The sequence below is a fragment of the Nannospalax galili genome, unplaced genomic scaffold, assembly GCF_000622305.1.
Source record: "Nannospalax galili isolate Female #2095 unplaced genomic scaffold, S.galili_v1.0 scaffold485, whole genome shotgun sequence".
NCBI lineage: Eukaryota > Metazoa > Chordata > Mammalia > Rodentia > Spalacidae > Nannospalax > Nannospalax galili.
The window spans coordinates 27,605-39,587 of NW_008354534.1; the positions used below are offsets into that span (position 1 = coordinate 27,605).

Genomic DNA, 11,983 nt, shown 5'->3' on the forward strand with positions numbered 1-11,983 from the left:
AGGTAGCTGGCCACTAGGGAGTTAGTTCAGGGAGCAGAATTCCCGTGTGGGAGGCCTGGCAGGTCTGCAAGGCTAGAGAATGGCGGGCCTCTATGCTGAGTAGCTGGGGCTTCTGCCAGAGCCCTACCTATCCTTTTGTGTCCCTCAAATGGCCTTCTAACTCACGATCCTCTTCTTAGAATGTGCTGCTGTGTAGTCTTGGTCCCACAGGCCTGACCCATCCTACTCCTCGGGGCAGTGTACATGAGATCCTGTGTACAAAGAGGCCTATGCCAACCAGTTCCATTGAGAATGGAAGACTATAAAACACCCATGGCCTATCCTGCAAGCTTTTGTCTGCTTTGCCCCAGGGTGTAGAGGGGGTGAGACAGTGAGATGAGGGCTTACCAGTTTGGGCCTCTATTTCCTTAAGATGTTTGCTTTTGTGCTGGGGAGATGGCTCTTGTGCTTGCTACACAAGTATGTGGCCCTGAATTCAGATCCCCAGAATCCATGTAAAAGCTGGGCATGGCAGCACAGAGCTCTAGGGATTGGCAGAGACCGGTGGATCCCAGGGGTTCACTGGCCAGCTTCGTCTAGCCAAATCAGTGAGCTCCAGATTCAATGAGAGAGATCTTGTCTCAAAAAACTGTGGCCTGCAAAATGGCTCAGTGAGTAAACATGCTTGCCACCAAGCCTGACAACCTGAGTTCCATCCCCAGGACCCACATGGTAGGACAGAACCAACTTCCAAACACTGTCTTCTGATCTCCTCTCCACACATGCTGTAGCACACACACACACACACACACACACACACACACACACACGCACACACGCACACACACACACTTCTTTTCATTGAAATTTTTGAGATAATTGTAACTTTTTGTTTTTTGTTCTACCCTTACATGCAAACCTCTTCTTCCTGTTTGTCTAATTTATTGTAACATTCTCCTGCTTAAGTATTTCCCCTGGTTATCATGCTTTGAGGTAGCTAAAAGCAGCAGTGGTTTAGGAGGGACTTGCCAAAATCACTCTGTCCTCAAGGTGGTAGATGTGCATGCAGCCCAGCAGCACCTGCTACTCACTTTGCAAAGACAGGAGGGTGAACATTCTCCAAACTGACCTGACTCCCATATCCAAGGAGAGTGAATGCCACTTTGTGGCTGGTAGGAGGATCTATGGGTCCATGAATGGTCATGTTTGGGGTCCTATTGGCAAATCCATTGAGTCCTCTGGTTCCTGAGGTATGAAGGTGGTGGAGTGGGAAAACATGGGTGGGGCTGAGTATGGCCTGTGGTTCAAAGGCATTAGCAAATCCTTGTGCCCACATGGGGGAGAAGAAGCCCAGTCCAGTAGGGCTGGCCTAGAGCACTGACACTACTTCTGAATGAAAGCCTTTTGGAGAAAATTCATTGAGTGGACCAGCTCTGAGCCTCCCTCATCTCCCACCACCAAGAAGCCAGGCCTTGCTGGCTGAAGGGAGGCAAAGAGTGGGAAGGTCGGGAGGCACCGGATTGGTGACATCGGCAGAGTTTCCAGAAGGAAACTGGATTCTCTCAAACCTTGATTCTCAAGATGGGCAATTGTCTCCTGTGGGACTCGTGATACTATCTGTCCTTTTCTATTGTGCGTGTGTCATGGGCTTGGACTTGATGTGGAGGGGCAATCTAGCCATCCATTAGTCATAGTACTACTGGGGCTGAGACAGAGGTGGGCAGTGTGAATGATACCACATCTTCTCCTAGGAGCTCTGGCTGGGACAGCTCTCTGAGGAACATCATGGAGCAGTGGAACAGAGAACCAGGAAGGAGCCAGAACCCTAAGGGCTCAGAATGCTGCCTAGCGAGGCCTGCTGGAAACCAAGAGTATAACCCGGAGCAGAGACCCCAGAGATCAGATTATCAGATGAAGAGATCTCCTCCAGGTCCTGAATCCAAATTCCCAACTGTACCCCAGTCCCAAACTGTGCTTTCAGACTTAGGGCAGCCCCAGCCCAAGTCTTCTCTGACAGGCACTGATAAGAAGTACCCACTGATGAGGCAGTGCGGATTTTACTCTGACATCCTCAGCCCTGGAACCTTGAACCAACTTGGGGTGAGTGTAAAAGCTATCCCCTGTCAGACCTGAGCCCTCCCTGTGGGTTCCATTCACTCATCTTTTCATCCTTCTCAATGTCAGTTCATCTGGCCATTTAGCCTCCTGACTGCATCTGTCCATCTATTTGTCAATTTGGCCATCCAGCTACCCTCACTTTCCCTTCATCTATCCATTTGTCTGTCCATGTGCTCATCCATCCATCCATCCATCCATCCATCCATCCATCTAGCTGTCCTTCATTTGTCCATGAATCCACAATCACTGCTAAGTCCTTGCCATGTGCCAGGCTCTGTACTAAGCATTGGGGACACAGCAAAGATGAGACATCCATATCTTTATTGTGATGACTTGGAAAGTCCCTTCCCCAGCTCTAATTAAGAGGGGGTCTATGGATCAGACCGCATACTGCTGAAATCTAAAGGGTAGACATGCATTCACTAGGTGAGATAGAGGCTGGATGGTACATGTCAGGCAGGAAGAACAGCAGGTACAGAGCCCCTGGGACACTGAGAGAAGGCATGGACCTTGTGGGGGGGGGGATATGAGCAGAGGGATCAAGGAATGATGATGGGGTCTGGGGAAAGACAGGAAGGAAATGACTAGGAGAGTATTCACAGAGTCCTATAGGTCCCATGAAGCCTTAAGAAGATTTTTGGCAGGGAAGGGACTGGAGAAACAGAGTGAGGACCCACTGGCTACCCAACCCACCAGTAGTGCCAGAGTGGCCCTTAGGAGAGGAAATACACCTAAAGACACTGATTGTGCAGAACCTGCCTCATGGCTTGGCTCTTGGACATATACGGGAGTGTTCTCTGGAAAGAAGGAAGCTATGCTGGACTCAAATGGGGCAGCCAAGAGTGTCCCAGGTAGCCACAGCCCATCACCCACCATGCCCTTTGAACAATGTACAAGACCTCACCTCCATGCTCCTGGGGTGCTCTCTGTTGGGCCTTCATAGACAGCTGACCTTGGAGTCCCTCCTGGGTCCTGACTGCCCTTGGAATATTTATACACACTCAGACTCTGGGCTTGGTTTCAGAATGTTTGCAATGGCCCCTACATGTCCCAGAACTTGATTCGTCAAGCCTACCTCGACAAGTTCACACCAAAAGGTCAGTGCCCAGGATGGGGCAGGTAATGCTGGTGGGTAGTCACACTACCTGGGGCCTCAGGGAGGAAGTCTCTTCCTGGCAGAAAAACCTCAGTTTCCTGGGGGATGAAATAATGCTAGTAAGGTATGGTGGGCTTTGTGAGGGCCCAGCTCATGGAGTGCTTTATCACTACCCTCAGCAGAGCTATGCCAGGGCCGCACATGGGCCTGGGAACCTCTAGGGCCACAGTTCTCTCTACTGGGCTAGGCTCACTAGGGCTTGGGTTTGCTATCTCCCCTGGAATATGGGCTGGAGGGAGGCCAAGGTCGTGTCTGAACTGCTCCCTGCTGGAGCCCAGCACCTGAAACAGGACCTGGCATAGCTAGATGTCTGGGAGATCGTGGCAGAAGGAGAAGACTGTCCTCATGGGCTTCATGGTGAGTTTCAGAACATAGCTAGAAGTAACTGGGGTAAGTCTGCAGGGCGGGACAGACCTGTGGCAGAAAGAATGGATGGCCCTGGCAGGGTCCAGGTAGTAAGGGGCAGGAACCTGGCCATGTTGCTCTCCTTCTCTATCAGATAGTATGCCCCATCCATCAGATCCAGATGCCCCATGGTCCCAGTCATCTCTGCCCTCATGTCCACCCCAGGAAGGGCATGGCTCCTTCCTGACACTGCTCAAAGTAGCAGTGTCAGGCTGTGAGTCTGTGTGTGGTATTTCTAAGCCACATTATGGTTATACCTTAATAAAGAAACAGCCTGACTCTTAGCATCCATTTTAAGGCCAAGAGTGGACCCAAACTGCTGAGCACCTGTTCCTTCAGATATCTCTTGGAACTGTGCTCCTGAGCAAGGGCTTTGCCCATTTTTTAAAATTGAAACACTGTCTCTAGCATGAAACGGGGAAGTAAAAGTCAAGACCTGCCCTTATCAGAGAATCCTGCCCTATGATCACACACATAACTACAAACATGCTTCTCAATTTCTCTCATTATTTGCAATGAGAAAAGCATGCTTCGTGGAGCACTTTGATATGTAAAGCATGCATGCACACATTTATACACTATCTTGGGTGGAGGGCAAGGAGGAATCCTGAGGGATGAAGATCACATGACCTGGTCACAAGAGGAGCACATGGGTCAGTGAGTTTGTAACTTTTTGGTTGCAAGGTTAGGTAAAAGCCTTTAGTTCAGATTATGTCCATATTATAAAAGTCATTCCTACATCTGTGAATCTCTAACTTGGCAGAAAACATCACATTCATGGGCATGCGTGTGCTTGTGCAAGTCAGGTTTGTTCTCAACAGTCTCACAATCACCTAGGATGCAGGAAATGGTGATGAACCACAGATCTCTCTGTGGGGGATGGGAATGGTGCTCCTTTCATCCCTGACAGGGGTGGGCCACAGGGGAGGCCAGAGGCTCAGCAGACCCCCACTAGGGGCGGAATAGCATCCCAACAAATCCCAGAGTGGTGCATGGCAACCACTGACAAAAGTTAGTTATCCAAAGGTTGGAAGGCCTCTGCAGAATCTCAGATAGTAGTCCAGGCTCAGGTTTCTGTGGAGCTCCATAAGGCTACTCCTAAAGTGAACCCCTGAAATATAACTACTTTTTTACTCCAGAAAGGTGGTGGGGTCCTGGGAGTAGGTCACCAAGGCCTACCACAGTCCCTGGAATTCTTTGGACCCTTCCTCCAACAGGAGAATGAAGGGGTCACCCAGAGCACTGGGGAGAGTGACCCATGCATTCTGCAACATACGCCCACATTCTCTTTCTTCGACTTTATAGTCTTAGTTCACCTGGTGCTTTCCCCTCAGCACCCTGTGTCCCAGGAAACTCTTACCTGGCTAGCTGGGGTGGTGGGTCACCCTGTTTGTGATTCTCTTCCTACCATCTCCCTCCCCCAGACCTGGAATAGAAGCCTCTATCTGCCATTGTTTAAGTAGGGGCAATCATTTGGTAGCATGAGGGTCCCATTGAGACTACTGACTCCTACAGTATCAGATGCCTCGTGTCTGGAAACATCCCCAGAGAACATGTGAGACTCAGATTCTAATATGGGTTATGCTGTGGGTGTCAGGAAGGCATCCCACTTTATCTTCCTGTCCAGCCGTGGCCCTCGTGTGTTTCAGCCTGAGCATTGTTCCCTGGTGTTGGGGTGGTTGGTGGCTTGAGAAGGAGTGGTCAAGTCTTGGGCAGGCAGAGCAACACCTACCTTGGCCCACGATTTCTCATCTCTCCCTGACCCTGCCTGGCTAGAGGCAAACCTGAGCCTTCTGCCTCTGCCTCTGCCTCTGCCCATAGTCAAATCCTTCAAGGTTCCAGAGAACTTCCAGGAGCAGGTGGAGCAGCAGTGCATTGGTTCCACCACGAGGCTGCTTACCCAGACTGACTTCCCACTGCAGGCCTATGAGCCTAAGGTGCAGGTGCCATTCCACGTGCTGCCCGGACAGCGCCCCCGCAAGACTGAGATTGAGAGGTACGCTGGGAGAGCTGGAGAGGGAAACCTGTCCTAGGGAGATAGCATCTACCAGACTCAAGGGGTGAGGGACTGAAGACCATAAGGTGACAAGCCCGACGGTGGAGTGTGTGCAAATGTTGAAGCAAATTTTCTCTAAGTAGGAACAAATGACTTTCCTTGCTGTGGTATTGGGAGGGTGGCAGTTAAGTCAATGAAGTGGGACTGCAGGGACAGGACAGAAGGGGGTAGTTGAGCCCTGGGCCTTTGCTGACACCCCTGGAGCTACTTCATGAGCCATCATCCTGTGGCTCCTCAATGCTCTGGCTAGGAGGAAACGGCAGTACCTGAGCCTGGACATAGAGCAGCTGTTGGCCAGCAAGGGCATCAACTCCAACAAGCTCATGCCCAGGCACCCAGACCTGCATCACCCCCAAACCATCGAACAAGGCCATGACCCACTCTTTCCCATCTATCTTCCATTGAAGGTGAGATGCACTGCCATGAATTGCTGATAGGTCAAGGGTGGGGGTGCTGGACCCCAGCTAAGGCTCAGGAGTCACACTCCAAAGGGGACTCCCTGGCCAATCATAGGCACTCAGGTGTCAGACAGTGGAATAATCTGAACCCACCCCAGGTGCCTCGAGCACCCTGAGCTGAAACAGGAGTGGTTCCAGAACCCCTAGGACTCTGGTTCCAGGCTTCTTCCCTGGAAGTTTATGCAGCTGCTATGCCTATCCCCTACCCCCCACCCTGGCCACAGGCATCTATAAGCAGTTGGATTGGACTGTAGAGTAGTGTATAGACCCCTGACTAGAACTTTCCTGAGGGTCAGAGCTGCTCTGGGTTTATGAAATGGGGGGAGTGGGGGTGTGGGAGGGCTTTCATCCCACTTCCTCAAAGTGCACACAGAGAACCTGAGCCTGGAGAGGAGAAAGGGAGCAGAGCCAGGTTCTGGCTTTTGCTGCCTTCTCCTCCCTTCCTCTGTGGACCATGTATCTCTTGCCTGGTTGTCCCTGTGGGAGGCAGAGCTGAATCCAGTGAGTGTCTCTCTACTAGAGCTGACTGCTGATAGTGCTGAATTTCCCAGGCCAGCAGGGAACACTTAGGAAATCCCAGAGCCACCTGTCCTCTTGGACCTGAGCTGGATGTTTCCCCATAGAGGTCAAGAGATCCCACATCCTGCTCTGAGACCCTGGACACCTTCAGCCTGAGTCTTGGAATACTTTGCTAGACGGGAATCCAGGGCAACCCCCTCATCTGGACACTGTGGGTCTTTGAAATCAGCAGGGCCCCTGCGGGTCAGTCTTGCCCAGCCTGTAGCTACCTCATCTGGAGTGGCTACAGAGGGCTGTGGCATGCTCTGCTCTGCCTGGTCACTAGGGGAGCTGTTTCCTTGGACAGTTGCCTGCTTTTTTCCAGGTGTTTGATAATGAAGAGTTTGACTGCCGGACTTCCACTGAGTGGCTCAACATGGGCTTGGAGCCAGGGTCTCAGAACAGGAAACCTGTCCCTGGAAAAGCCCTTCTTCCCACTGATGACTTCTTGGGGCACGGTGAGCAGGGCCACCCTGGGTGGGAATACTGTCCTGTCCCAGCCCCAGCCCTGGCCCAGGCACCAGGGCTCCCCTGGGACCTGGCATCCATGGGCATTAAGGGACCTGTTGAACTCTCCCGGCTGAGAAGCAGGCCAAGGAGATGGCCACACAGAGGCAGGAAATGCAAAGACCAAGGACAGTATTGTCAAGAGGGCTGGGAACAAGACAGCTAGATGGTGTTGAGTGTTTAAAGGTAAAAACAAACCAAAATAACCCCACAACCTTGTGGGGTAAGGGAGATGGTTCAGTGGGTAAGAGGGCTTGCTGCTCAAGCATAAGAATCTGAGTTCAGGTGCCCATGTAAAAAGCCAGCTGTGGCAGGCACACCCATAACCCCAGCACGTAGAGACAAAGATCCCTGGGGCTTGCTGGCTGCCAGCTTAGCTGAAAAACAAGTGAGCTCCAGAGTCAATGACAGATCCTGTCTCAAGGGACTAGACAGAGAGCAACAGAGGAAGATACCGGCACCCTCTTTGGTATCCATATATGTGCATTCCAGTGTATGTGAACCCGAACATACATGTATACACACACAAATACCACACCAAAAACCCTTTAGTTTATTGGCAATAAAAATGCATGTATTCTGAGCTGGAGAGATGGCTCAGTGGTTAAGAACACTGGTTGTTCTTGCAGAAGACCCGGGTTCATCCCAGCACCCACATGGCAGCTAACAACTGTTCATAACTCCAGTCCCAGGGGATCCAACAGCCTCTTCTGACCTCCGCAGGCACTGCACAACATGGTGCACTTACCTACATGCAGGCAAAACAGGCATACACATAAAATAAAAATAATAAATATAATTTTTTTAAAAATTCACATACTCATTGGAAATGTACAAAGGTACATAAGGGCACAATTACAGACCTTCCATCCCACCACCCTGAAATCGCCATTGCTGCAGCCCTCCTGGTGACCTCTAGGTTCTTAATCTTGTGTGGACAGAACACACTGTCACATACTTGCTTATAGCATAATACACACCCTGTCATACATTCACTGTCTCATTCGCTATCAAACACTGACCCACATGCAGTCACACTCAAACATGTTTTCACCATACAGATTCATGTATCCTACAGTCATCCATTTACAACCACTGTCACACCTTCCCACACATACCCACTGGATCCTACCCAGACTGGCACATGTGTCCATAGAGTGCCCATGGCACCTCCTTTGGCCTCAGGTCTGTCCTGGTGACCACAGAGGTTCTCTCCAATTGCCTGCTGTCAAGAATAGTATAGTGCCACGGTGAACATGCCTGCAGACCTGGCCTGCATGACTGGGTCTCTGTGCAGCCTTCCTAGGAAGACCAGGGTCCTAAGTTTGGTGGTTGGTAGTGGCTCTTTACCATGCAGGGCCGAAGGATACACTGCTTTCTGCCTTTGGGTAGACATGATGTTATGGAATGGAGAATGGAATCAATTGGCCAGTCACCAGGTGGGAGGCAAGACCATAAAAACAAGGCCTGTGTTAAAGGCCATGCAGCCTCGGGAAGACCCATGGTGAATTCACTGAGCAGGCTGCAAATAAATTTTATTCCAAAAACACAGTAACATTGGAATCAATTTATCTAAATTAGACAAGTAGCCCAGAATGTTCCCTTCACTTTGGACTTAAAGTACAAATTAATTTAACTAAATTGATCCCGTTTCTCCAATTCCTGGCAAGTAAACCAGGTTTGGGGATGCACTGACCTCAAATACAATGAGTACTGGCTTCCTCACTACACTGGGGCCTTGGCTGGGAGCATTGGGGCAAAGAGGGGCTCACAGGACACATCTTCCAGAGACCTCTTATTTTCTGTTGGTGGCTTCTTAGAATATACTTTCCCTGTAAGTCCAGCCAAGATGAGGCTAACATTTTTTTTTTTTTTTGGTCTTTTTGAGACAGGGTCTCCCTGTCTCAAAAAGACCAAAGGGGAGGGGAAGGAAACATTTTAGGAAGGGGAGGGGAAAGTAAAACTACAACAGCCTTGTTGACTCACCTGATATCAGCAGATGGAGCCATTTCCCCAGAATTCTAGCCCTTTCTTCCTCAACCCACGCTGAAGAACCCACCAGTTTGTTTTAAGCCATCACAGCTTGAAATTTCTGCTGAGAGCTGTGTATGCATCATCCCTCTTCAGTAGCCTATTGAACACCTGCTTTGCACCAGTCTCCATTCTAGGCCCAAGTCTGCAGCTATGACCTTCCTTTAGGGAGCTGACAGCAATATAGCTAAGCCATGGTGAGGGATGAAAAGGAAGCAGAAAGTTAGAGAACCTGGGTGGAGGTGCTGTGTTAGGCAGCGATGCTTCACCCATGAGGAGCCCCCACCAGGCAGAGGTCACAAGCAGTGCAAAGGGCCTGAGGCAGAAGCAAGCTCAAGTCATAGGAATAGGCAAACCATGCCACATGGGTAGGGAGGAATGGGCAAAGCGGGGGACAGAAGGAGGGGGTAAGCTGAAGTGGGCAAAGGCTTTCATGTGAGTGATCATGAGTAACCGAAGAAGGCCTCTCCTGACCAAACAGGTCTATTTTGAGCCTATTGCAGGGCAGTGGCCTCCACCCCTGCCTTCTGACATGAGGCCAGTGGCTCAATAGCCAAGTGTGCCTTTGGGGAGGGCTTCACCCTTGCCGTGGTCACCTTGAAGAGGTCTAGCTCATCCTGGATGCACTTGTGATGCAACCACAGCAGGGTTGTTTTTGTTTCTGGATTTTCTGAGACAGAGTATGACTGAGTTGGCCTGACTGTCTTCGAACTCACTGTGTAGCCCAGAATAGCCTTGAACTTGCCACCCCCGTGTCTGCCTCTCAGCCGCTGGGATTATGAGCATGTGCTACCAGGCCCAGCCCTCAGCAGGCTTTTCATTTGCTTGGAGCTTTCATGGTTCCCCAATTGACCTATGTCTCGCTCTGCTCTGGTGAGGGTTAAGCAGAGAGGCCCGGTCCTCCTGGGTCCCCCCTGTGACAGAGGCCAGCTCACCTAAGAGGAAGCAGGACCCTTGCTCTGCTAGAGCCAGAGGGAGTGTCCTGGGAGAGGAAAGGCCAGACTAGTGACCTCCGAAATCCATTCCTGACACCTACTGCCACACTGAGAGACCCCTCCCACCTCCATGGCAGAGAGCACTGGTTGGATGTCCCCCTCTGTTTTAGAGGACCCCAAGAGTCAGAAGCTAGATTATAAATGGTGCGAAGTTGGCGTCCTTGACTGTGATGAGGAGAAGAAGCTCTACCTGGTGCAAAAAACTGACAAGAAAGGCCTGGTGCGAGACGATATGGGGATGCCCATCATGAATGGAGGTGTCACAAGTGAAGGTACAAGATCTGCGCTGCCCCAGTAGACCCCCAGCTCAAGCCTGGCTCAGCCATGACTGAGGCTAACTCCACCAACCCAGCTTGGAATTCTACTTTTCTGGGTTTGACCTGAGGCTCTCTGTCCCCTGACTAGTAAGAAACAGAGGATCATGGGGAGGCAGATGGTCGTTGTTTGGCATATCCACTATGAGCAGCTGGTATTGGAAAGAAAGCCAAGGCCTGTCTGTCAATCAGGTTTGCTTTGGAGTGGCATGGATTAAGGGGCACCTTAATGGCCATCCCTGTGTAACTCCTGCCTGAGTACAGCTCTTTACAGTTTGCAAAGCACTTTCAATCCATAACACCCAGTGAGATGGGCAGAAAAGGGAATGTGGTCAGACCCATTCCACACATTTGGAATGGGGGCATCACACACCACAGTCATGATGACAACTTGCTCAGGGACACCTGCCTCATAGGCACAGCTGACCGGAAACCGGTGTTGCAGCCCAGAGAGCCTATGTGTCCCCTTCCTCCTCCTTCCTTCTCCAGGAAGGCCACCCATGCTGATCTCCCAGTACTGGGTGCCGCGGATCCAGCTGCTCTTCTGCGCTGAGGACCCTCGTGTGTTCACGGAGCGCGTGGTCCAGGCCAACCACCTGCGCAAGAACACGGAGGCGCTGCTGCTGTACAATCTGTACGTGGACTGCATGCCCACCCAGGGCGAGCTCACCATCAATGAGCAGAGCCTGAACAAGATCAAATACTGGGCGCTGAGCACGCCACGCATGCGCAAGGGACCGCGGTGCGTGTCCCGTGTCCCCCCCTCCTCCGCCTCCGCGGCTCCCAGGGACTTTCTGTGGGTGGAGCGCCCTCTGGCGCCTCTGTGTGTGGTGACTCGTCCCCTGGGCAATGTTGGGTTGTCTCTAGATCCCTCTTTATGGAGCCATATGCACTCATATATTCTTGCAGTGTTGAAAGGGTTGAATGAATTGCTACCCCTTTTAAGTTTCCATGCTGAAAATCCCATACTTGGCCTGTGGCAGCCTCTTCAAACGTCCCCTGTCCTTTGCCTTGTTTCCTTGGCACTCAGTATGTTCTTTCCTGGCATGGTAAGTTCCAGGCTTATCTTCTACTTTCCCAGACCCAGCCCTGAACTGGCTTTTTAAAAATATTTTTTAATTTATTTTCTTTTTTAAAAAATATTTTATTTATTGTTATTATTTTATGAGTGTATTGCTGCATGTTTGTGAGTGCACCTGTGTCATGCAATGCTGGGAAGGTCAGAAGAGGGCTTGGGATTCCCCTGGGTTGTATCTGCCATGTAGGTGATGGGAATCGAACCTGGGTCCTCTGCAAGAGTAGTCAGTGCTCTTAACTGCTGAGCCATCTCTCCAGCCCCTATTTATTTTCATTTTATGTGTATTAGTGTATTGCCTGCATGTATGTAAGTGCACCCATGTCATGCA

The 11,983-nt window shown here is 50.8% G+C and overlaps 1 protein-coding gene across 1 annotated transcript in view; it reads left to right on the top strand.

The window, feature by feature from the left end:
* Window positions 1-1,764: 1,764 nt before the first annotated feature.
* Window positions 1,765-11,983, top strand: part of Dnah1 (dynein axonemal heavy chain 1) — a 62,295-nt gene continuing 52,076 nt past the window's right edge. The window contains exons 1-7 of the mRNA XM_008851852.2: window positions 1,765-2,079; window positions 3,122-3,194; window positions 5,480-5,654; window positions 5,965-6,121; window positions 7,056-7,188; window positions 10,374-10,535; window positions 11,067-11,319. Coding sequence (XP_008850074.1) covers window positions 1,765-2,079; window positions 3,122-3,194; window positions 5,480-5,654; window positions 5,965-6,121; window positions 7,056-7,188; window positions 10,374-10,535; window positions 11,067-11,319 — 1,268 coding nt within the window. The remainder of the gene's footprint in view (window positions 2,080-3,121; window positions 3,195-5,479; window positions 5,655-5,964; window positions 6,122-7,055; window positions 7,189-10,373; window positions 10,536-11,066; window positions 11,320-11,983) is intronic.